General features: G+C 41.5%; 1 protein-coding gene across 3 annotated transcripts in view; it reads left to right on the top strand.

Annotated features, from left to right (window-relative positions):
- The window catches only part of nup58 (nucleoporin 58), a 69,171-nt gene that overhangs the window by 6,452 nt on the left and 35,951 nt on the right, over positions 1-26,768 (top strand). For all 3 annotated transcript variants that reach the window (XM_078545410.1, XM_078545409.1, XM_078545411.1), the window contains exons 2-9: positions 6,659-6,810; positions 8,786-8,821; positions 8,992-9,135; positions 10,934-11,068; positions 13,139-13,249; positions 22,135-22,165; positions 25,633-25,698; positions 25,795-25,969. In XM_078545410.1, the coding sequence (XP_078401536.1) occupies positions 6,659-6,810; positions 8,786-8,821; positions 8,992-9,135; positions 10,934-11,068; positions 13,139-13,249; positions 22,135-22,165; positions 25,633-25,698; positions 25,795-25,969 (850 nt within the window). The remainder of the gene's footprint in view (positions 1-6,658; positions 6,811-8,785; positions 8,822-8,991; positions 9,136-10,933; positions 11,069-13,138; positions 13,250-22,134; positions 22,166-25,632; positions 25,699-25,794; positions 25,970-26,768) is intronic.

Raw genomic sequence — 26,768 nt, 5'->3', positions numbered from 1 at the left:
TGTCATAACAGACGACCTATTTTTCCAATATGCTGCTTGCTGCTGGCAAACTGAACACCCAAAATGGAATAAGGTTGTTCCATGAGTATTGTCATTTTTTTAAAAAAGTGTTGAATTATTTAAAAAATATAGTAATTTTATCCAGAAATTCAAGTGACTTGTAAACCTCTAGCTTTGCTCTTGCATCTAGCTTTGTGCAAATCCTCTTTCACTAGACTGAACAAACTAGATTAATAAACATCAAAGAAAAGATATACAAGAAGCAAATGTGAATGCACAAGCAGGATCAAGCATCTATGATTGTACATATGTTTTTTTGGAAGTTTTTATTGTGTATCTTTTAAAATAGATGTCACATTTATTCAAATTTAAGTGTAAAATCTACATTTTTATGTACACACAGGAATTTGAATAACAACTTGGATTTATGTAGCACTTTGTCATAGGAAAATGCCCCAATGTGCTTTACAGTAGTGTAGTCTAACAAAATCTGACACTTGAGCTAAAGAAGAAAGTATTCAGATGGGTGACAAAAGGTTTGTGCTTTTTTTTAATGTTCTCTTTCATGGGATGTGGGAATTGCTGGCTAACCAACATTTGTCCATCCCTAGTTGCCCTTGAACTGAGTGGCTTGCTAAGCCAGTTCAGAGGGCAGTTAAGAGTCAGTCATATTACTGTGGATCTGGTGTCACATGTAGGCCAGACCAGTAAAGATGGTAGATTTCCTTCCTTAAAGGACATTGGTGAACCAGGTGGGTTTTTATGACCATCAATGATAGTAACTGAGATTAGTTTTCAATTCCAGGTTTTATTAATTTCATTTAATTTAATATTATTACCAGCTGCCATGGCAGGATTTGAAAATTACCACTCTGCCACCATCTCCCCCAAAAGGGTTTAATTTTGAGGAGAGTTGGGTAGAGAGATTTAAATAGCAAATTAGAGTTTAGGGCTGATGGCATAGCCACCGATGATGGGGGTAAAGGGAATGTGGGATGCACAAGAGGCCAGAGTTGGAGGATCGTAGAACTGTGTTGTCGGGCAGGAGGAGGTTATAAAGACAGGAAGGGATGAGGCTATGGAGGGTTTTGAACTCAAAAATGAGAATTTAAAATCAGTGTTGGTGGTCCAGGAGATGTGTAGGTCAGCAGATCACCTAACAGGTGATAGGTGAGCAAGACTTGGTGCGAGTTAGGATACAGGCAGCAGTTTTGGATGAGCTCTGGTTTATGGAAGTTAGAAGATGAGAGATGACCCAAGAGCCAGGAGAGCATTGCAATAGTCCAGTCTTCTTAAAACTCAGCACCTCCATCTCCTCTTTTAAGATGCTTCTTTAAACTTGCCTCTTTGACTAAGCTTTTGGCTGTCCCACTTAATCTTTCCTTCTTTGGCTCAGTATATATTTTTTCCTATCCCTCTGTGAAGTGCCTTCATTAATGATGCTTTATAAATGTGAGTTATATAATCTTCTAAAAGTGCTCTCATTTCAGTAATTGACTCTTTTAGATTGAGAAATTGAAAATGTAACTCCATTATTAAAGAAAAGTGAGAGCAAAAAATCAGGAAATCATAGAACTGTTATACTGTCTGTTGTGAAGAAGTTAATTGGAATCTGTAATTGAGGACAGAGTGGCTAAGCACTTAGAGAAATTTAAACTGATTAGAGAGAGCCAACATGGATTTGTAAAATAAAATCAGCAGGTTAGGCAGCATCCAGAGAGAGAAACAGAGTAAATCTTTCAGGTTGATGACGTTTGATCAGAAGCAATGTAATTGTAAAACAAATGTTGTTCGTGGCCTAACTAGGCTTTTACAAGTTATATAAAAAGTGCTTCCTTGAAGAGTTCTGCCAGCTTTGAAATATGGTGATAATTTGAATAAAGAATTTTAAATAAAATGAAACTGCAAGATTTATGTAAGTAATGTATACAAGTGGAAATAATAGATATTGGTGAGTATCATGGACTAATGCTTTTTTTTTCCAGATAATGACCTTCAATCTTAAAATTTCAAAGAAAATACATGATAAAACCAGTTTAATTTGACTAATGTTATTAACCAATTGTGATCATGTGATCCCTATGAACACTCACCACTTTTCATTGGCCAGCAAGGATGTATTCTCTTAAATTGTTATAACAGTTTTAACCTGTATTGTTGGTCAGTCTGCATCATGTTGCTTTGTTTTCCGAGCAATCTCATTGGCTGCAGATCAGATTGTGACTGACCTGTGCTTGCTTGGCAGGACTCTGAATCACTGATAGTAAATATGTGGTAATGATAGTTGGCTTCCTCTTAGCTTTTTGCTTTTGTTTGTCTAGGTTTCCTCCATGTTGTCCTTGTTCTATTTGTTCATCCTCTAGCGCTCAAGGTTTCTGTTAATCAAATCCCACTTTTCTGATGCTATTTGCTCATTCCTGCTCTCTTATTCAGACTCCTGGTAATCAGTCTCTGTTCTGCTCATGTAACCATGTGTTGACCTAGCTATCCCACTTAAGCTCTGGTCATTGGTAACCTCTGGGATACTGATGGTGGTGGTTGAGGTGCGGAATGGTGTGGGGTGTGGGGTGGTAGGACAATATTGGAAGTTGGAGGATAGTGGTTGGTTGGACATTTGCTTTTGGGGGTGGCCTTCCACTTGTGTGGTGCCAGCTCTAGATTGGATGTTGTCCAGCTCCTGCTGAAGGCTATCACCGACTGTTGCTTAATTATTGGGGGAGTTGTGCATGGAGCTGAATACTGCAGAATCATCTACCAACAGACCCACTCCTGACCTTGCGTCAAAGGAAAGGTTAGAGATTAAGCAGTTGAAGATGGTTGGACTGAATGCGTTTCCTTTAAACTGCTGCAGCATGACTTGGATTGCAGTGATTGGCCTCTGTTAGCAATGACCATTGTTCTGTTTGACCAGTATGACTGTAGAGCTGGAGGATTTTCCTGTTAATTCCGATAGTCCTGCTTTTTACTAGGGCTCTCCTAGATGTCAAGGGCATCTACCTCCACCTTGGGTGTTAAATAATGAGCAATAAATGTGGCTTTGTCAGAATTCCCCAATCCCAAGAACAATACATTTAAAGAAAAATATAATGTAACATCACAATTCTTTATATTTTGTGTATTACCGATTTAGTAATGTGGAGAGCTTCAGCTGTTGCAAAACACTTCTGAATATATTATCTGAATTATTCGAATTAGAGTGGAGATGATTTTTTTTCATGAACTAAATGGTTGGAATATAGCTATAATCTGAAGTCTAGCTTTTTTGGCTCATTGGTTGCAAGTGTGTTTAAGTAGTCTCCTATGTCCTGTTCACTGATGTGTGCTCCATTGAGTATTCATAGAATCACAGAATTCACACAATTGTTACAGCACAGAAGGAGGCCATTTTGCCTATTGTATCAGCACCAGCTCTCCGAAAGAGCAATTCACCTAGTGCCATTTCCCCGCCTTCTCCCTGTAACCCTGTGCGTTCTTCCTTTCCAGATAACGGTCTAATTCCCTCTAGAATGCCTTGATTGAATCTGCCTCTACTACATTCTCGGATAGTGTTTTCTAGATCTTAACCACGCTGCCAATTACTTTTAAATCTGTGCCTTTTTGTTGTCAATTCTTTCACTAAGAGGAATGGTTTTCCCCTATCTAATCTGTCCTGACCCCTCATGATTTTGAATACTTCTATCAAATATCCTCTCAGCCTTCTCTAAGGAAAACAGTCCTAACTTCTCCAATCTATCTTCATACCTGAGGTTTCTCATTCTTGGAACCATTCTTGTGAACCTTTTCTGCACACTCCCTAATGCGTTCACATTTTGCCTAAAGTGTGGCACCCAGAACTGGATGCAATACTCCAGCTGAGACCGAACTAGTGTCTTATACAAGTTCAACATAACCTCCTTGCTCTTATACTCTATGCCCCTATTAATAAAGCCCAGGATACTGTATGCTTTATTAACTTCTCCCTCAACCTGTCCTCCACCTTCAGTGACTTATGTACATCTACATCCAGGCCCCTCTGCTCCTGCACCCCCTTTAGCGTTGAACCCTTTATTTTATATTGTGTCTCCATGTCCTTCCTACCAAAATGAATCACTTCACATTTCTCCACATTGAATTTCAGCTGCCACCTGTCTGCCCATTCCACCAACTTGCCTATGTCCTTTGGAAGTTCTGCGCTATCTTCCTCTCAGTTTACAGTGCTTCCAAGTTTTGTATCATCCGCAAGCTTTGAAATTGTGTCCTCTACCCAATGGTCTAGGTCTTTAATATATATCAGGAAAAGCAAGAGTCTCAATGCTGACCCCTGGGGAACTCCACTACAAACCTTCCTCCAGCCTGACAAAACATCCATTAACCACTACTGTTTCCTGTCACTTGGCCAATTTTGTATCCATGTTGCTATTGTCCCTTTTATTCCATGATCTATAACTTTGCTCACAAGTTTGTCGTGTGACATTGTATCAAATGCTTTTTGGAAGCGCACATACACCACATCAACAGCATTGCCCTCATAACCCTCTCTGTTACCTCTTCAAAATACTCCAGTGAGGTAGTTAGACTCTATTTTCCTTTAAGAAATCCATGCTGGCATTCCTTAATGAACCTGCATTTGTCCATGTAGCTATTAATTTTGTTCTGGATTATTGTTTCTAGAAGCTTCCCCAACACCAAAGTTTGACTGGCCTGTAGTTGCTGGGCTTTTTTTTAAACAACCATTTTTTTGAATAAGAGTGTAATGTTTGCAATTCTCCAGTTCTCTGGCAGCACCCCCGAGTCTAAGAAAGACTGAAAAATTATGGCCAGTGCCTCCCCGATTTCCACTCTCTCTTCCCTCAATATTCTTGGATGCATCTGATCTGGTCCTGATGTCTTATCAATACCACCACCGTATGAATTTGAAACCCTTCTAGTATCTGAGTTACCTCCTTTTTCACCATTGCCTCGGTAGCATCGTTTTCCTTGGTTAAAAATAGATGCAAAGTGTTCATTTAGTACCTTGGCTATGCTCTGTGTAAATTCACTTTTTGGTCTCTAATCAGCCCTACTCTCTTACTACCTTTTGCTATTTATATGCCTATGGAAGACTTTTGATTCCCTTGTTACTCTGTACTGGAAGAAGACTGTCACAGTTGCAAGCCTATTGGTATACTGATGATTTTCAAAGGAGTGCAATATTGTCACTAGAATTTCAGTAAAGCATAAAGATGGCCACATGCTTGTGTGGATTGGTTGTGCAGTATCTACCTGAATTACACCCACAACTGGTGTCCAACGATAGATTTTCTTTTACATTGCATCTAGAGAATGTATTTGGGGCTGAGTAATGTAACGTAAATGCAGGTTGTCACGAATATTAGCAATTTAAGTGAATAAGTTTTTTACAAAATAATTATTTATAAAAGATGTCTCAATTAATGGCTACCTTTTAGTTACCATACTAACATTTTGCTAATTCAGAGAAGATAACAGATTCATTGTTTTCATTAGGTTTTAATTTCTCGTTCTTCTTTATAACTCCCTTCCACCTTGAACCATTTTCTTCTTTCTGCCCGTTTTGTGTGTGCTTTTCATTTTCTTGGCTATTTCCATGTTCCTTTGTTTCCTTAATGCCTTCCTGTCTGCATTGTACTTTTATATTGCTGACAAAAGACATTTTGTCGAAGTTTTTTGACTTGCACTCATCAGGACAGTCACAAGAATACCAATGTAAAGGGAAGCAACAACTTTATACTATGAGAAGAGAGTGCTGATTGGTTGGCAAGTGGACTCTGGTAGCGTGCCATGGGTAGCGCACCAATTAATGGTGACTGACAGTTAACTGCCAAGCATTATTTGAAATTTAAACCAGGCAGTTTGACTCTGGTCAAGGCATTGTCCTGAGGAAAGAACCAGCAATTTTTCAGTATAGCATTGCTTCCCCTGACGTTTGTGTTCTTGTGACTATCCTGATGAATGCGAGACGAAAAGCTTCAACAAAATGTCTTTATTCAGCAATACTCAAATTCTGTACTACTGAATTATTGTTCTTTTATATAATTGAACAATGTCTTACATTTTGTTTAAGCAGGTTGCAGGCCACCTATTAGCTTCCTCTCATTTGAATAGTTTTTAAATTTTTATTTCTTCTGATGTTTGTTTATCATTGATTTTTCACATCTGAAGAAGGGTTCTTCCTGAAATGATAACCTGTCCTTTCTGACAATAGAAGCACACTGACCTGTATATTTCTGACATTTTCTGGTTTTGTTTCAGATTCTCGGCATTTGCAGCTTTTTGCTACATGATCTATTATTTTTCTTGTCTTGCATCTTCTGTAATTTATATAAGTTGTGTCATAAAATGCCATGGTGGTATGTTAATATCCATTAATGCTTTATATGTTTGGGAAATATCTTGTCAGTTTTAGAATTCAGAGGCTGGTGGTAGGGCCAACGAAAAACATTTACTCCACTTGTTTCTCTCAAACTTGATCTGAATTACTAAAACCAGGAGGTGGAGCTGATTTTTTTCTAGTCCATACTGCAAACGGTTGTTGAAATGCTTACCGCCAGAAGGTTATTTATAACACAAATATAAACTGGATGTAGAGAAATGTGTTGGATGTTCACAAAAGTAGTTGGTCTCCTGATGAATAACAGTTTACCCTCCCATTTTATTATAGCAACCCTGGTGGTACAGGAGGATTTAGCTTTGGAAATCTCGGTACCACAGCTGCAACCACAACCACAACTGCATCAACATTTGGGGGCCTTGGGGGTGGATTGTTTGGGCAGAAGCAAGCTACTGGATTCTCGTTTGGTGCTACCACAACAGGTAAGTTAGAATTTTTATTGTAACTTTTGACCCCAAATTTATGCTCATCTGTATTTCTCATGGAATTCCTATACCACAGAAATAGGACTAACAAGGTTATCACTAATGTGGCAGATGCATGCTACAGCAATAGTGTTGTTCAGAACCTGTAGATGGGTTTTATTCAAAAATAAGTCTAGAAACCTTTGCTGACTGTGAATTTATCTATCCTACTACTCTGTTCATGTTCTGCCTTCAAACAGCCTACTCTCACTAAAAACCAAATGTCAATTTTGCTTGAGAATTTCTTCCATAGCTGGATAGTTTGCAGGGCACAGTGTTTAAAGCCAGGACATTGGACTCAAAGAAGAAACCAGTAGATGGACTAACATGCATTCTGAAATTGCACATCCTGGAAGATGAAAGCAGATTTCATCTTGTGATCCAAGAAATTTGAGTCGAATCGGAGGCCATTTGGCTCATCATGTCATTTGGAACCAAATGGGAAGCAAAATTACTGCAGGTTCTGGAATTCTAAAATAAAAACAAGAATAATAATGGAAACACTCAGCCAGTCAGGCAGCAACTGTGGAGAGAGGAATTTAGGGTTAACGTTTCAGATTGATGACATTACATCTGAGCTTTTTATTCATGAGCTCTCACCTGAGCAGAGTGGTTGGGGTCCAAGATGGTAATATGGGAAGAAGTGATAAGACAGGTCTTTGTTCCTTGCAACTTCAGAAAATAGTAGCTGGGAAGGAGGAGATGTGGTAATGGAAGAATGTATTAGGTTGCCATGGTGGGAACCCCTTCATAATGCTGAAAGGAAAAGAGAGGGCAAGATCTGTTTGTGATTTTGTTGGAAATGGCAGGGGAATGATATGTCAACTGCTGAGGCTGGAGGAGTGAAAAGTGAGGACAAGGGAACCTAATCATGACTTTGAGAGGAAGGAGTAGGTGAGGGTGGAAGTAGGGAAATGGATGGGAACAATCAAGGGCCACGGTGGAGCAGAACCCTAGCTGAGAGGAACCAGGAGAACATTTCAGAAACTTTGGTGTGGAAAGTAGCATTATCTGAACCATTGCAAAAGAGATTGGGGAAAGGGAATGGAGCCTTTGCATGTTTTGATATAAAGTCATTAATCTGCCATGTTAACCTGATTCTCCAGAGATGCTGTCTGAACTGAGTATTTGAAGCATTTTCTGCTTTTAGTCCACATTGTAACTGTTTACTCAAATCTCCCCCTCTTTGTTGCCCACAACCTTTAATATCTTCCTTCCTGGAATGGTTTTCCTTATGTCCTCTTAAATATTTGATTGTTTGGTTTCAGTAACTAATCCTTGTAATGCATTCCATATTATGGTAGCTCTCCACATGAAAACAACTTCTTCTAACGTCCATCATTATGCTTTAGTATTAATCCTAAATGTATAACTCCATGTTCTCAGATCATTGACAAGTGGAAATAATCTTTCAGCTTTTTATCTTCTGAAAAGCAACATTACCCTGTAACTTTCTTCACTTCAGTAATACAACCCCAGTTTTTGAAATTTCCACAATAACTAAATCCTCTTTTCCCTAATGATTCTACATTCTACCCTTTCTGTAACTTCAATGTTATATAGTAATGTTATAATATTATTATAACTGTCTATAATGGGGATTCCTAAATCTGAGTGCAAGCACTGTGCTGAAGTCAAATCAAGGCCCTGTACAAATCTTCATTACCACCTTGTTTTATATTTAATACCTCTGTAGGTAAAATCCTCTGTGAATTATTATATCATGGTATTGAAAGAAAAGCATAACTGAGGAGTTGAACCTTAAAATAATCATTGGTTGCTGAACCATACAGATTGGAAGACTTCACATTCCACTTTTGGTCTGTGCTAGATTATCTGACCTGTCTGGGTGACAGTGGATTGATTTTCGTATCTTCAGATTAGGGAGAACAAAAGATTACTTCTGCTGTGTGACATTTGTTTTAAATTACAGGGACTACAACAGCAGCATCTACAGGACTAACTTTGGGTGAGTTTAATCAAATGGCAAAATGATAAGCTGGTTAAGAAATTATTTTCGTAAATGTCTTCAGTATATTTCTTTCATTAAATGTGACAGATCATTTGTAATCTGGCCATCCTAATGTATTGTAACATTTGCTGTACTTAAACCTGGGCTTTATTCAATTCATTTTCAAGGAGCACCTGCAACTACAACTTCAACTGGTTTTAGTTTAGGATTCAACAAACCAGCTGGTTCAGCAACACCCTTTGCAATGCCTATTGCACCTTCTACGGCAGGAGGACTGTGCCTTTCATCTGTACTGCCAACGTCTACAGCAGGTAAAAGTTTTTAGATTTTGAACTTCGTTCTTCCTGGTCACCGAGCTTCTGTTCACACTTCGGTTTCCATTGAATGTACGCTGCATCTCTTGTTCCTCCTTCGCCTCCCCCGGTTGAGTGCTTTATAAAAAAAAATCGACTCCTACTAGACTATCTATACCAGTACATTATTTTTGCTGGTAAAATGTTTCTAGAAAGAAGTCAGGATATCTACGGTGCATATTTTGCACAAATTTTATATTGGGTGTTGAAATGTTTCAAATAAGGTAATATTTTGGAACATATGAAACTGTAAAAATACATAAATATCATAAACTAGCCATATAAACCACACACAATGCAGTATACACATGTTAGTTGCGTAATTTAGACAAATTTTGATCAATTTATTGGAGCTTTTATTGGTAGGCAGTTTCAATCAGTTCACAATTAACTGAAGTTTGAACTTCATAAAACAAAATTTTACAAGCATTACATTCCAAAAATAATAGACTCCTTAATGTGCCTTCCTTCTCTGTACAAAGGTAGGCTGTAAAAATGCTTAAAGAAAAGCAATTCCACTTGTTGCAACTGATTCTCTTGGTGTTAATGTAATAACAATTACAGGTTCTTTCACCAGTGTCAGTTGGAAATAGTGCTACTAGGTCACCTTCAACAATCCAGACACGTTACATAAAGTAAAATGATGCTTTCATGACTCTATACCAGGTAGCAACAATTGTTCAGCTGGTCTGTTTGCATATAATCCTGACCAAACACGTATTTAATGACCTATTGGACTTGGCAACTGGAACAACTTTACCACTGATTATCGTGGCAGTGTGCATTCTAGTTAGAATGCAGCTATCCCAATTATCACATAATTCCATATTGGGTGGCTTGCCATAGTTTTCAATTATCTGTTCATTTGTTTGCGTCGTATGGCACAAAAATTTATAGATTGTGGAAAAGGTTATTTTTAAAAAGCAATGGCCCAGTCCTTCCAAAGGCAACAGCAGCATATGTTAAGAATTTGGCCATTGCACATTAGGACCTGGAGGAAGTCCCGACCTATATGCTCGCGTGATACTTAATCAGCAAACTTCCAGTGGGTAGAATTATGTTGCCCAGATTCCTCTAAGAGTGTCATTGACACTGACCATAGTGTCAGAGATTTGGGCTTGATGCTGCAAACTTACCTAGATATTTAGCCTGTCCAGCAGGAGCTGTACAGGAAAAGCCTAAAAAAAAGACTGCCTCCACACCCTTTCTAATGCTCTCCTCCGGCCCCGCCCCGTCTGAAAATGCTCATCTACCACCACCACCTCCCCCCCAAACCATAAACTCATCAACAATTAAATGTCTTAAACACTAGAAGTAGTTAAATAAAGCTTAAGAACTTGAAGAAAAACACTACAAGTATGCTGACCTTAAGGGGAGTTCCCTGAGCTGGTGATATCAGAAGGGGGTGTGAACTCACCACTTCTTCTCGCCAGTACCCCTGCTGAATCCCTTTGCATCGTTCCTCAATCTGGACAGGAGGCTTGGCTGGAAGGACAAAAAATGTTAAGGGCGCACTTTTAATTGTGGTCAGCAGCAGTTGCTGTGGCATCACCACTGATCGGAAGATCTGGGCCAACATAAATTTAAGTCATAAACTTAATAGATTGCTGCTGACAGTTTGGATGAAATTTTGCTTTTGCATGATTAGAGATGTTCACAAGTAATTGGCTTTGAAAAAATAGTCATTGTGAAAACCAATTTTTGGTTATTTTTACATGTTTTCCTTCTAAATTTAGCAATAACTTGTCCTTTGCAGGCTCTACAGGATTTGCATTAAATTTAGGTGGAGCACCCACATCCACTGCATCAATACCAACAGGCCTAACATTGGGAGGGACTTTGACTGGTTTAGGAGGTGGCCTCTTTCAGGGTGCAAGCACCTCCGCTGCAGGTCAGTATGCAATAATAGTTTGACAGAGCTTTTGTGTGTGTATGTTTTACTTGTCAAATATAATCAGTTGTAGTTGAAAATATGAATTTATAGAAACTATTGAGTCATTTTCAACTTTGTTCAGAGAGATGGGATATAAAGTTAATTAGAATCCACAGTTTGGAAATCTGTTCCAAAGATATGAAATTTGTGCTTTTAATACAAACCTTGGAGATCCGTGGGCTCCTTCAATTCTGGTCTCACGCGCCCTGTCAACTTTATTTCGGCCATCACTGGTAACCATTCCCTCCCTGCTCCCCTCTGCCTCTCTACCCAGTTCTTCTCCTTTAAGACATTCCTTAGGACCTACATTTTTGGTCAGCTGCCATAATATCTCCTTATATAGATTGGTGTCAGATCTTGTTTGATAGCTCTCCTGTGAAGTACCTTGGATTGTTTTACTGCTTACATGTGCATAGGTGCTGTATAAATGCAAGGCAGAGTTGTTGCTTGTTGGATCGAGACAGTGCCGCATTTCCCAAGGTGATGGATATGAAAGATTACAGGGCACTATTTGAAGAGTAGGTAGTCCTCCTAATTTCCTGGCCAGAGCTGTTGCTCAACCAGCACTATCAAAAACAAATTAACTGGTCATTCATTTCATTTACTCCTTATGGGACCACGTGAAAATTGGCTGAAAATTTCCCTCATCTGAAGCATTAATAGCATGTTAATTGTATTGTTAAGGGTATACAGATGGAGGGGATTGATTGATTGAAGTACCTTGAGCACGTATAAACAGACTCCTTCAAATGAGCAAATAAAGAGAGACTTCTGGGACACTATGTTGGTTGGGAGGAGGTAGACATTTTGTACTGTTGGATTCTGTAAATAAACTTAATATTAAGTAAAAGATTGGTGTCTGTTTCCTACTTTACCAACTGGCTTCAGAATGTATTAACATCAAGTGACTGCAATTCAAAAGTAATTAATTAGTTATTGAAGCCCTTTGGGGTGTCCTGAAACCCAAATAAGGCACAATATAAATACAAGCTCGTTCTTTCATTTTGGAATATTAAAGTAGAATGTTATAGACCATGGCTTAATGGTAAATGTATGGGATGTTGTGACACTGAACTAGATTTGATGGGAGAGTCATGTTGATGCTTGTGTATTTTCTGCTCATAGCCACTGGTGGCTTTACTGAAAGTGTGTTTATGCCAATGTTAGTGGAACTTGGGGCTAGGTTTAGCTACATGGTCTGCCTCTTTCTCAAATAATTTATTGGCAGTCATTGTGTAGAAACATGGGTGTGAAGATTGGTGCCCTGTTGAGAGATACCAGAGAGTTGCTGTCCCCTGTGGAAGGGGGATCAAGGGAGTAGGAGATGGATTTCATGGATGAGCTTGGAGAAGACAGAGTTAATAGAAGAGAAACCAAAGAAAGCTGCAAGTTCAGTGCTTGAGGGAGGCTGGGGAGGGTAACTTGGTTTGGTAAGCAACGAGAAGGGAGAGATGTGTTAGAGGCAGCTGACTGGATAGTTTCAATCTTTAATGGCAAAGCCCATGAGCTGCTTGAGTTTGTTGTTTGAGGGGAGGATGAAAGGGGCAGGGAAGAGATGTTTAAACAGATCATTGATTGTGGAGCCAAGAAGCCCAAGGTTATTCTGGCATTCCAGGATAGTCCTGGAGTAATGAGCAGTTTTGGTAGAGCTAGCTGGGAAAGCCAGTTGTGTGCCGTATACATTTGAAGTTAGTACCCTTTGGACTTAATGGACCAAAAATGGGAGTCATACCAGGTCAATGACCAGGGTAGAAGAGAGTCGGGAATCTGCTAAGGACAGAGGCATTAAATACAGCGATGAGAGTGTGGTAAGATAGATGCAGAAGTATTGTAACTAGAATTGTTTCCTCATGGTGATTAGTATCTTACAGTAGCTATCGGGTGGCCAAAATAGTGGGAAGCACAGATCAGATTCGGGTAGCATGTTTCATTTTGTGTTTTTGGATGTAATTCACAATTTTTGAAGCTTTCATAATTGAACAGTTATAAGCTTTGACAGTAATAATTAAATGATTTTCTAAAATTTAGGACTTGGTCAATCACTGGGATTGAATCTTGGAGTATCTACAGCTGCCCCAACCTCTACAGCTACTGAAGGACTTGGTGGAATAGACTTCAGTGGATCTTCTGATAAGAAAAGTGAGTAATATCCACTGAACTACTTCAAATCTTTTTAATTGTATAACAGCTAAATTCATCTAAGATTAAATAATTACCTGATCTGGGATAAGAATTTTATATGTGTACGTCTTCAATATCAGATGGAAGATTCAGATGAACATACAAATTAGGAGCAGGAGTAGGCCATTTGGGCCCTCAAGTTTGCTCCGCCATTCAGTAAGATCATGGCTGACCTGATTGTAACCTCAACTCCACATTCCCGTCTACCCCCAATAACCTTTCACACCCTTGCTTATCAAGGATATCTACCTTTGCCTTAAAATATCTACCTTTGCTTCCACTGCCTTATGAGGAAGAGGGGTTCCAAAGATTCACGACCCTCTGCTTCCACTGCCTTATGAGGAAGAGAGTTCCAAAGATTCACGGCACTCTGAGAAAAGAATTCTCTTCATCTCTGTCTAAATGGGTGACCCTTATTTTTAAACAGTGACCCTGAGTTGTGGATTCTCCCACAAAAGGGAGAATCTGGAACTAGGGGTCGCTGTTTAAAAATAAGGGGTTGCCCATCTATTCCACATCCCCCTGTCAAGACCCTTCAGAATCTCATATGTTTCAATCAAGTGGCGTCTTACTCTCCTAAACTCCAGTGGATACCAGCCTAGCCTATCCAACCTTTCCACATAAGACAACTCGCCTATTCAGGTATTAGTCTAGTAAACCTTCTCTGAACTACTTCCAACGCATTTACATTCTTAAATAAGGAGACCAATACTGTACACAGTACTCCAGATGCGGTCTCACCAGTGCCCTGTATAACTGAGGCATAACCTTTCTATTTTTGTATTCACTTCCCCTTGCCGTAAATGATAATATTCAGTTAGCTTTCCTAATTACTTGCTATACCTGCATACTAACCTTTTGCAATTCATGCACTCGGACACCCAGATCCCCCTGCATTCTCTCACCATTTAGATAAAAAAAAATTATTCTTCCTGCCAAAATGGGCAATTTCACATTCTCCCACATTATACTCTTATTTGCCAGATTTTTGCCCACTCACTTAACCTATCTATGTCCCTTTGTAGCCTCCTAATGTCCTCTTCATAACTTACTTTCCAACCTATCTTTGTGTCATCAAATTTAGCAACCATACCTTTGGCCCCTTCATCCAAGTCATTTGTATAAATTGTAAAAAATTGAGGCCACATCACTGATCCCTGTGGCACACCACATGTTATATCTTGCCAATTAGATAATAACCCATTTATGCCTACTCTGTTTCCTGTTAGCTCACCAATCTTCTATCCATGCCAATATGTTACTCCTATACCATTGGCTTTGATTTTCTGCAACCTCATGTGGCACTTTATCAAATGCCTTCTGGAAATCTAAATACAGTACATCCACCGGTTCCTCTTTATCCACAGCACATGTTACTTCTTCAGAGAACTCCAATAAATTGGTTAAACATGATTTCCCTTTCCACAAAACCACGTTGACTCTGCCTGATTCCCTTGAATTTTCTTAGGTGCCCTGCTATAACGTCTTTAATATTAGCTTCTCACATTTTCCCTAAGACAGATGTTAAGCTAACTTGCCTGTAGTTTCCTGTTTTCTGTCTCCCTTTTTGAATGAAGGAGTTATGTTTCTTTATATCACCTGGATTCTAATGCAGGTTAGAATAGTAACTTACTCCCGAGTTGATTTTTGGTGTGGCGGGTATGGCTTGCTGGCAATTTCTAACAAAAGAAATTGCATACAATGCAATAAAATACTAAAGACGCCTGTTTGTTTTGTCATAAAATAGAGCTTTACTGATTTCCTTGTCCTTGTCTCTCTTTACTTCTCATGACCTTGCAAGGTCAAAAAATGATGTTGCCCATATTGCAATTCTGTCTGGCAGTGGGCTTGCAGTTTATTGTGCTGTACACATTTAAGAACACTTAATTTAGTTAGAGAGAATAATCTATCATAAATGCGCCATATAAGTCGACCCCTCATGCCAGACAACCCAACTTTTTTCAGCCCCAAAAATCATGTTTTTGCACATACTCGGCGTATAACTCAACCCCACCTTTACAGCCAGGACATGCTAGATTCGCATTAGTAATTTTTACCCCACAAATACATGTTTTACTTGCCGGTACCTTAAAACTGGACGCAAGGGATCAAGCAGGGGATACGGGCTACGATGTGAAGATGCTGGGAGTTTAAGAAATGCCCGCTCTTCGCGTCAGATGCCGATAACGTTTGAAAATGGGGAACCGCACAAACCCATGCCAGCAGTGCACTTTGATACCTGGCGTATAAGTCGATCCCCATTTTTGAAGAGATTCTTCGAGGCTTCATAAGTCGCCTTATAGGCTGACATCTACAGTATCTTATTTCATTTTAAGCCCCCGTTTCTTTGCACACTAGATCAATCTGGGTTAAAAATGTGTAAAATAAAAATTGAAATCTAATTGGCAGCTCGAAAACCCCAGCCTTGTACAACATCTGTAACTACGGGCAGGAATTTTAGTTCGGCAGGGGCCCAGGAGAGGCCGGGGAACGGGCCCCCAACCGCGATTTCATGCTGGCTGGCCAATTAACAGCCAGCTTGCGCGAAAGGTGCACTGAAAGGCTCAGCGCTGCAGGGGTGCAGCTGGGAGGAGGGCGAGCGCTGAAGTTGGCGTGTGGGAGTGCGGAATGAAAGTTCCCTGAAGGCAGAAAGCTTCCTGCTTCACGGAGCTGAAGAATTTAAATGCAAAAAATGAAGATTTAAAAAAACAGGTAAAAATGCCCACGCATCAGAATGAGCCACCAGAACATATGGATGATAAATTCTGTCCATTTTTAAAAATTAACATAGGAAACCTCATCCTGCCCATGGATGAGGTTTCCTGAAAAATACAAAGTCCGTCTGGCCCATTCGCCTGTCCACCAACCGTAACCGAAAAATCTGGTAATTACTACTATTAATTGTCGGCAGGCGTGCTTCTGACTCTCGTGTGCGCAACTGAAATATTACACAAATGTGCAATGACGCAAGGACACTTGCCCGACGTCATCACGTGTTATTTCATGCTCGAGTGGGTCAGGTGTGCGCCTGCATGCCAAGCAAAAAGTTCTACCCTATGGGTACGGTAAGTGGCAAGTCTGGAAAATAAGACCCCCTTGTCCCTTCCCTTCTGTCTTTCTAACTGTCATTTGAAGTTCACAACACGGGAGACAGCCATTCAGTCCATTGTGTTTGTCATGACTTTGTATCTATATCCCTTTCTCTTTCCTTCCCTATTCTCCTTACTGTCCTTTTCCGATCTATGCATCGCTTTCTCTCGTTCTAGCCCACCCCACCCTTTTTTTGTGTCGTTTGTGTTTTCTTCCCCTTCCAGATTTCCTGTATCTCTTTTTTGTTTGTCTCTTTTATGGGGAGAAAGCAAGAAGTATAAAAAGATATGATTAAAGCTTGATTGAGCCAACCTCGTGGTCTGGGAGGAAGCACACTGCATTTTAGTTTGTTATAATGATCATGGGAACAGATTTGGGTCTGGGGTTGTTGCAACATCAGCAGGAGCTTGAGCGTAGCCACTCGACAATAAATTACTCAGGAAGACACCAAGCATGTGGGCAGAGGGACTGATTTGAATTGTGGCCATTTGGAAAGAGCCAAGTTACTCTCACCCTCAGTATTAACATAAATCAAATTTAGTTTGCTTAGTTTTAAAATAACATTGCTCATATCACAAAGATTACATGTTAAAGTTGCAAATCTATAACAAAAAAAATGAGATTGTGACAGGGTACCCACCACAATTGCATTTTCAATACTCCTCATGATTAAATATCTCTGGGATGGGGGAAGAAGAGATGGAACGAGTGCACCAGGAAAGATTTTGCCAGTATTCACGAGGATTACATCACAACGGTGACTATATTCCCTATCAGCATCGTTGCAAAAGTATTTAGAAACCAATTATTTGGTGGACAAGAATTAAATGTGGAATTGTCCCAGATTTGCACAAGGTCCGGTAGCAGGCAAGAAAATGGTTGTTTTACCTGCCGGCCGCAATGATGGGTTTTCGCACCATATCGTCCCATTCCTGATGCATCTGAGCTGCCTTCCCGAACCTCTGCAGTTCATGTGGTGTAGGTACACTCACAGTGCTGTTAGGGAGGGAGTTCCAGGATTTTGACCCAGCGACAGTGAAGGAGCGGCAATATGTTTCCAAGTCAGGATGGCGAGTGGCTTGGAGGGTAACTTCCAGGTGGAGGTGTTCCCATGTATCTGCTGCGCTTGTCCTTCGAGATGGTAGTGGTTGTGGGTTTGGAAGGTGCTGCCTAAGGCGTCTTAGTGAGTTTCTGCAGTGCGTTGTGCAGATGGTACACACTGCTGCCATTGTTTGTCAGTGGTAGGATTGAGTGTTTGTGGAAGGGGTGCAAATCAAGCAGGCTGCTTTTTCCTGGATAGTGTCGAGCTTCTTGAGTGTTGTTGCTATACTCATCCAGGCAAGGGGAGAGCATTCCATCACACTCCTGACTTGTGCCTTGTAGATGGTGGACAGGCTTTGGGGAGTCAGGAGGTGAGTTACTTGCCGCAGGATTCCTAGCATCTGACCTGCTCTTGTAGCCACAGCATTTATATGGCTTACAGTTTCTCCATCTGGCTTCATGCAGGACTAGCTGGCATACAACAAAAAGGAGAGGTTGCAGACTGTTGGAGGAATGCCCGACATCAAGGCCCTCACAGACTTTGAAAATAGCATCATCCAGCTGGCTGGCTATGATCTGGACCATTCCTGTCCTGACAGTGAGGTTGGCAGTGCTCAACCAAGTGAGGATTCAGCAGTGCGATGCCCATCAGACAGCCGTGCTGTGAGTGAATTCCAATGTTCCACAGTCCCCTGCCATGCACTAATTATCTCTCCTTGCTTTCGCAGGCACATCTGGGGAGCAGCCAAGAGGGTCCACGAGCCAGGCTCTCTACTCGAGCCCCGATGATGCCTCAGAAGAAGAATCTAAAGACCCTTCGCAGCCCTCACCCACACCGTCCACCAGCGCAGAGGCACAAACCTCGGTGGGACCTAGTCTATAGTAGCCTCGGGGTCACAATCTGGGGAGGACATTGTACTGTCTGATCCACAGTAGGCGGCGGCAGGGACTTTCCAGGTTTACGGCACTCGGAGGACTGCTGGAAGCCTGAAATCTGCTGAGCCCGAGTCAGATGATGAGCCTCGGGACTCAATCATACCTCATTGGCTGGAGCTGCAAAGGCAAGCTCGGAACGTCAGGAAGGGATGTCCGCTGCACTCAGCTTGCAAGGCACGATGGAGGAGTTTGTCTGCCTTCAGTCTGAGTTGATAGTGAGTTGGCATGGCAGCGCTGAGGTCAACACAGGTAGGATGGCAGCTGCCATGGAGACCTCGGTTCAAGATATCAGTCCTGCACCGCTGCACGGGTTGAACTCCATCACTGACACCATCTTTGGCCTCCGGAGTCAACACGAGAGGGGTGTGGGGCATCTTGATCTCGCTCCAGCTTCTCAAGTGAGCCAGGGGCATAAGGGGGAGGGAGGATGATCAACGGGTGCATACCCTGGGGTCATCTACCCAGGTGACTCTGGGAGTATCCGGCCCATCTGAATCCCCTCTTCCTGTGACCCCAGCAGCTCCAGTTCCACAGGCCGAGGAGGGTGCCACTGCCACGCAGCAGGACCCCAAAAGCAGGCCGGGGTCCTCCAGGTCTTGGACTTCCAGAGATCGCCCACCAAGGGCATCACAGATAAGATGTAGCAGCCAGCAGGCTGCCTCCATCTTCGCTGTGGATGTTGGAGGAGCACCAAGATGTAGTGGCAGGGTTAGGAAGGTTACGAGAATGTAACTCTTTCGAGTTATCAACAGTCACAGATTGTAACTCTTTCGAGTACATTCACAGTTCTTGGTTTCCGGGAGTGGGACATGAACCCACAACCTTCTGATTCAAAGGCGAGGGTGCTATGAACTGAGCCACAGCTGACACCTCTGTTACGAGAATGTAGTTGCACAGCTTGCGCGTGGGAGTTAATCACTTGTACATAATGTTCACTATTGTAAATAAACTCCCAAGAATGTCTCCTCACCTATTGCTCCTTGTTATGATGAACAGTATTCGTGTCACTCTCAGATTTGAAAGCTTGGTCCCTGCACAAGGTGTAAAGGCAGGAGTCTTAGTCCACAGCCTCTTCCTTGTCCCATGTGTAACCTCAGACCAAAGTAATGGTCCAGCTTCACATTCACTGGACGCATTAGTGCTTCCTCCGCCTCGATGGTGCTCATCATTGCTGCCAGAATGTTGTGGGCAGGCATCAGAGTTCCAAAATTCTTTTGGTTTGCTCTCAGCATCTTTGCGGTGGGGCTGGCCTCCCATCTCTTCAACATCTGTGACCAGTGATGCTGTGCTTCTGAAGGGAACAGGTGCTGAAGGCTGACAAAGGATCAGGTGCATTGAAAGTTTCACAGCTGCACCTCCATGATATGACCCTGATCACAGCGCAAGCGAGCTGCCCTCAGCCAGATAGGAGTCAGACATTCATCAGAGGATACGTGCAGCTCCTCCTCTCCGGGTCCTCCCCCTATTGCAGCACCAGATTGTATAGCGTGCATCAAGCAACGATGATGCGCAACACCCTCTGGGGACTGTATTGCAGTGCTCCACTGGAGCTGTTTAGGCACCGGAACCTCATTGCTGGTGTAGAAGTCGTGGACACCTTTGGAATCGTGCACAGACCTGTAGGATGTTTGTGTGGTGGTTACACACCAGCTGAACATTCAGCGAGTGGAAGCCCTTCAGGTTGACCATAATTGACTGCTTGTTTGCCATGGAGATCTAAGCACCACATGAGTGCATTCGATGGCACCCTCACCTGTGGAAAACCTGAGATCTGCACACACCCCAGCACTGTTGCTTCCTGGCTTTCCTGAATCTGGTCGAAATGCACAAAGTTCTGTGCCTTCGTGAAGATGGCGTCTGATCTCCTCGATACACTTGTGCGTAGAGGCTTGCGAGATCCCGCAGTAGTCACCAGTGGAGCCCTGGAAGTAAAAATTGAATGCTGTGATCACTTTCACAGCCACTGGCAGCAGATGCCTTCTGTGTCCCCTTGGCACCAAATCCTGCAGCAAATGGCACATGTGACCTACCAGTTCCCTAGACATGCGTAGTCTTCGGTGACACTGGTTCTTAGTCATCTCCAGGATTGACAGGTGCCGTCTATAGACCCTGGGCATAGCAAGGCACCTATGAGTGATGGCTTGCTGTGGATCTTCAGCTGTGTACTCAGCAGGTCCTGCTGCCCCTTCATTTTGAGGGAAGTGCTCCTCCCTTTGCTAAGCCTTCGTTGCACTCTTCTCCTCTTTCTCTGGTCTCTGTAAGCCAAGAGGCATACTGCTAAATCACCAGGCTCCATGATCCTGATATTCTGCTGCTGCAGGATCAAAGACCGACACACCTGGGTTAGCATAGGTGTACTAAGAACCTCTCTTGGTTAAGTCTGAAGGCCCATTCACACATGCAGGAGAGTGCTGGCCACCACTTGGATGGCCAGTGTGTAATGCGCTCATTGGCTGTTGGAAACCCCACCCACCTCCGCCCAGCTGCACATAACCGATTGGCAGCTGCTTCGGCCACTGGGCTGCATGCTATTCTCTCAGCTCAGGCACAGGCATTCTCTTAAACTGCAACGCAAGATTGTGCTGTTAGCTTGAACCATAATGAACACTGGTCCAAACCTTAATTAAGACATTGCAAGGGTCTGTGATCGCCTCCAACACTGCGCCATGGCCACCTTTCGTAAGGGGATTGTACAACTTGCCCAGTTGGCCAATTGCTCTGCTGCTCCCTAAAACGCACATTAATTGGCAGCCTGCACCCAAGGGCTGAAAAGTTATGGGGCATTTGGTGGCACTTTCATGCTTTAGTGTTGCTTGAGTGAACAGAAAAGCTTCAGAAGCCCGACTCCAAGCATGTCAACGGAGCTGCTGCTGAGGAAGAATGCTCCGTTTTGACAAGCTCTCGCAACTGACAGCCAGCTGGGAAAAAGCGACATGCCTGTGCCCCCTGCAAATCCACAGTACCATTTCCTTGATGTCCTAAGGGCGATGCTCACGAGTGTTGCGCAGGGTTGTGTGCACTCGCCCCCGAGTTCACCTTGAAGTTCTGGTTGCCAGGTGCACACCTTTTAAAGGCAGTCGTGAAGCACGCCAACATGGGTGGTAAATTTGACATGAGATGATTCCGGCGAGCAGGGCTTACAATTAGATGCAAATGTATTAAAATGACATTCCCACCGTGCGACGGTGGGAAATACAGACCGCCATTGACAGGTGGAGTGGACGATCGCAAACTGATTTCACGACAGCATAAATCTCTGTATCGTTGTTTCTCTTCTCTTCTCCCCCCTGCCATGATGCCCGACACCAACAGGGCTGCATATTCCGGCCTAAGTTTTAAATCTCTCTTTCCATGCTCTTACAACTGAGATTTTAAACAGATGAACAGCAATGAAAAAGCACAGGAAAAGCAGCTGTGGATGGGGACGTTTTAAAAATACAGTGTTGTTGTAGGCAAATGAAAGGTGTACTGTGCAGGTATAAACTATGAAAATGGGTAAATAGGAGATTTTTGAGGCACCTTGTGTGGGGAAATAGGTAACTATAAAACATAGTTGTGTAATTTCTAAATTTTAACTTCCAGTCAGGCACAAGTAACAAACAACCAGTTGTTTTGCATTCCATTGATTGCTCTCCCCAGTATTAAATGAAATTGCTTGGAATATTTTGATTCCTTTGGAAGAGAAATGGATTGCTGCATTCTCCTTAACACTTGTTCTATTTGTTTAATGTCCTTTTTTTAATTGCATTAATAGATTGTATATTTATCCTTTACAGATGATAAAGGTTCAACTGGAGTTAGGCCTGAGTAAGTATATTTTTGTGTAAATAAAAAAAAATCTGCAACTTGTAAAATGGTGCAGTTAATTTACTTCTAATGCTCACGCATTTTTTGGTCTTGTTAATTTCAGTGAAACAAAATTAAAATGTTCTCTTATCATGTAGTAATGTTACAAAAATATACACATGCCATGGAATTAAAATGTAAACTATGTGGGGACAGGTGCGAAGCTGTAAAATAGCACCTGTAGGTAAATCTAATAAAGGAGTTCACTGAGGCAAACCAGTATTTTTAAAAAAAATAAATACTCAAAAGAAGTTAAAATCAAATTGATGTTAGGCAGGAAAATCAAAGGAAAGCACCAGAGATAATGAAGTTTACACAGGTGAGCAAATGGGAGAAACAAGACTGAAAGGGTGGAATTTAACAAGTAAATTAAGATGAAGGGTATCCTGTGTTTTCTATATGGAATATTCAAAAACAATGCTTTAAAAGGGCAATGAGATGTGATAACTTCAGCCTGTGCCAAAAACTCCATTCATCCACCGCTGATTCCACTCACCACCCCAGCCCCTCGCCAGCTGCTATTTCAGACTGAACTAGATTGTTCGCAATCTATTGAAGTGATTTCGGGGAGTTGTTGCACTGTTTCCTGTAGATGATATATATCGCATCCACATCGTCTCAGAGAACACTCAGTTCAGTGCCATGGGCTTTCAAAACAAACTGTTCCATCCTGGCAGTCCCAGATTTCTTGCATTATTGTAACTTCATCCATCCAACAAAATCGTGAGTACTCCTTCACACCCCAATGTTCTATTTGATTCCAAGAAGCGTTCTGACTCAATATCTGTTAATTGTATGAGGGTGTTGGGTATCAATTCGGATTCACTTGTGCTCCTATCAATAGGAACAGTCAAACGTGGTGGTTGGGTTAGGCGGTGTATGTTTGGTTGCACTTTTTATTTTTAAAGGCTTATTAAAAATGTGTAAAAGATTGGCTCCAGTTCTATGCTCCACTACCTGGCCTTCTGGAATATAAGAATATCTTCTCCATGACAAAGGCCTTGTACTTCTGTAGCATCACAGCTCTCCTAGCTTGCCTTTCATCCTCTGCCCTCCATAAACTTCAGCTCATCCAAAACTCTGCTGCCTATCTTGCGCATCAAGTCCTGCTCACCCATCACCTGTTGATGACCTACATTGATCCCTGGCTCTCTATCACCTCAAATTTAAAGTTCTCATTCTCCTGCTTAAGTCCTTTATAGCCTTTATCTCTCCCTATCTGTGTAACCTTCAGCCTTTGAAAACTGGATCCCTACACCTGAACCCTGTTTCTTCAATTCTGGCCTTCTCTGCATTTTCACGGCCCACCCCCACCCCCCAACACTGCCTCACGATTGGCAGCCATGTCTCCCAACCCTTAGTCTTCTGGCTGTGGAATTCCCTGCCTAAACCCCCTGCCTCTCCGCCTTCCCCTTCTCATTTTAAGACCTTCCTTAAATTGAATAGCTTTGACCACACTTTAGGCTTTAAATAAATGCCAAGCCACAGAAGGATTTATTGTTTCTGATTATGCCTGAGAAATGCCATGGTTAGCTTTGTATGTTGAAGGTGCTATATAAATGCAAATTGTGTCCTTCGTAGGTAGTTTACATAAGATGCATTAGTACAGTTAAAATAAAGAAATGCTGAAATATATTGCAAATCTGAGAATCTGTCATAGAAGGGAATTGTTAAAGTTTCAAGGGCTCTTCATTAGAATTGCAGCAACTTGCCAAGTTTATTTTGACAGTTGTTCACATGAGCTCTCCTATGGAGAACGATTAGAGTAATATGATGGAAACAATCATACATTCTGTCTTTGAAGTACGTTGTTGCTTTGCCACTGGTTTGATATCCCGCAGTTCCTTAACAAGTACCACTGGCTTGAGGACTGCAGTGCTTCAAGGAAGAAGCTCACCACCATCTTCTCAAACTAGGGATGACTTGTACAGTATTCATTTGGCACCTTTTATTGCAATAAAAAATCCCAAGGCGCTTCAGAAGAGCGTTATAAAGCAACATTTTGATACCGAACCGTATAGGGAGATATTAGGGCAGATAACCAGAAGCTTGTTCAAAGAGCTAGATTTTAAGGAGCATCTTAAGAGGAAAGAGAGGTGGAAAAGCTTTGGGATAGTGTGTGTTTGTGTGTGTCCTCTTGTTTTAGATTTAACGTTCTCATTCTCCTGTTTAAATCCTTTGTGGCCTTACCCCTCCTTATCTGTGTAACCTCCCGCCTTTGAAACCTGGATCCCTGCTCCCAAACTCTGTTTCTCCAATTCTGGCCTTCTCTGTATTTTCACGGCCCACCACCACCTCCTCGCCTTAATACCTTGGAGTGTTGTGGACTGGTGATTAAAGATAAGGAGAGGTGAGGTCAAGGTGGGATTTGAAGACAAATATGAGAATTGTATTTATCGAGGTATTTCTTAAACAGGAACCAGTGTAGGCCAGGGAGCACAGGGGTGATAGGCAATTAGGACATGGGCAACAGGGTTTTGGATGACATTAAGTTTACGGAGGATAGAATGTGGAAGACCAGCTAAGAGTGTATTGGAATAGTCCAGTCTAGAGGAAACAAAGGCATGGTTGAAGGCTTCAGTAGCAGGTGAGCTGAGGCAGGGGCAGAGTCAGGCAATGTTAGAGTTGGAAATAGGTAGTGATGGTGCAGATATGTAGTCAGAAATTCATCCTGGAGACATATCCAAAACCGAGGTTGCAAAACCTGATTTAGCCTTAGACTTCTGTCAGAGAGAGGGAGTGGAGTTTATGGGAAGGATCAAAATAGAATGGCTCCTGTTTTCCCAAAACTTAATTGGAAGAAGTTTATGATCATCCAGTACTGTATGTCAGTCAAGCAGTGGAGGAGCCGAAAGAGGTGGTGAGACAGAGTTGGATGTCATCAGTGTACCTGTGCAAACTGATGCTGTGTTTTCGGCACTGCAATGGCAATTTAATAACAGCTGTAGTTTTAATATGGTGCAAAAGTCACATTGCTGCATTATATACCATTATGGAAAGGGTCTTTCATGGGATGTATGATCGTCGTCTTGCATCGTCTTGCCACAGTTCCTAAAAATATTGAGCTTGAGAGTCTGGCTCAGAACTATAATTCCTAATGCAAAACATATTTGAAAAAACTTAGTGGAAACCCATAATTTAACTTGGTGCTCAGCTTGCTTAAACACTGATTCACAAGGCCAAACAATATTATTTCACTATGCTATGAAACTTAGACTTTTCTTGAAAAATACATTTTGTAACAAATCATCTTATATTGAAGCATGGCTGTTGAACTTTCAAGTACCGGTACAACTATAGAATGTAGGCTGACAATAATGTCATCCTACCTTGAATATATTTACAATGTTCAAATATTGATACAGACATGAACATCTGTAGCAGTTTTTGCAAAGGTGTTAACATTTTAGTCCCCTTTTGTTTTACAGTGATAGCAAGGCCCTCAAGGATGAAAATCTGCCACCTGTTATTTGCCAAGATGTGGAGCACTTTCAGTGAGTTTGCCAGGTTTGACATCCAAGCAACCATTAATTCACCATTTTACAGTGTATCAGTATTTAAAGTTATATGTTCTTTTTACACATCTGCAGGAAGTTTGTAAAAGAACAAAAGCAGGTCCAAGAAGAAATTAGTCGAATGTCCTTTAAAGCTATGCTGAAAGTACAAGAGGATATTAAGGCATTGAAACAATTGTTAACAGTAGTTGCAAGTGGACTTCAGAGAGATTCACTTGCCATCGACAAACTCAAGATAGAATCTGCACAGGTAAATGAAAATCGCCAGAATGTTTTCATGTAGGAATGTAATAAGACCAATTTCAAGAAAGAAAGTAGACTCCCTATCATTTTGGCTGCCAAAGAGGTGAAATCCAATGCATTTGTAACTTCAAGGGTAGAGATTGCAGTAATATTTTACAAATGATTATTGAACTGAATTCAATTTTTTCTTCATTATTTTAATGGACTCATGATTTTAAATGGGTAAACGCTTCCATCAAAATAATTGTGAAAATAATTCTGGTATGCTGACATTGAGAGAAGCACCTTTTATTCTCTAATAACATTAGTTATATTTTTGTATATGTGCCCACAAGAATTTAGGGGATTGACATAGAATAGTCCAGCACAGAGAGAGGTCATTGGGTCCCTCTTGACAATATGTAGAAATACCAAAAGGAAGGTTTTCCTCTAAAGTTACATCAGCAATCTGTTGTGACTTGAGCTGGGTGAAAAAATGAATAGGCATCTATTCCAGAGTCTCCAACCCTTTCTGCCCCATAGTAATCTTCTGGTTTTATTCCATAACCAAATAATGTGATCGTGATGGAGTTGTATACTATACTATATTATGTTTGTAACAACATGGTTATAAAAATACTTGTCTACAACAGTTATCCAGTGTTGCCACAGAAACTGGAGGCCTTATGAAAATTTTTTAAAAATGGCTCCCCACAGAGGGACAGTTGACTGAGATCTCCTGTGGCCACTTTATGGATTATTGCAGAGGTCAGGTGCTTCATTCTGGTCTGGTGAAAAACAGACCATTTAAGCTGCTGTATGCAGGT

The sequence above is a fragment of the Cetorhinus maximus genome, chromosome 7, assembly GCF_964194155.1.
Source record: "Cetorhinus maximus chromosome 7, sCetMax3.hap1.1, whole genome shotgun sequence".
NCBI lineage: Eukaryota > Metazoa > Chordata > Chondrichthyes > Lamniformes > Cetorhinidae > Cetorhinus > Cetorhinus maximus.
The sequence above is the reverse complement of the archived record's forward strand: the minus strand, read 5'-3'. Positions and strand labels throughout refer to the sequence as shown.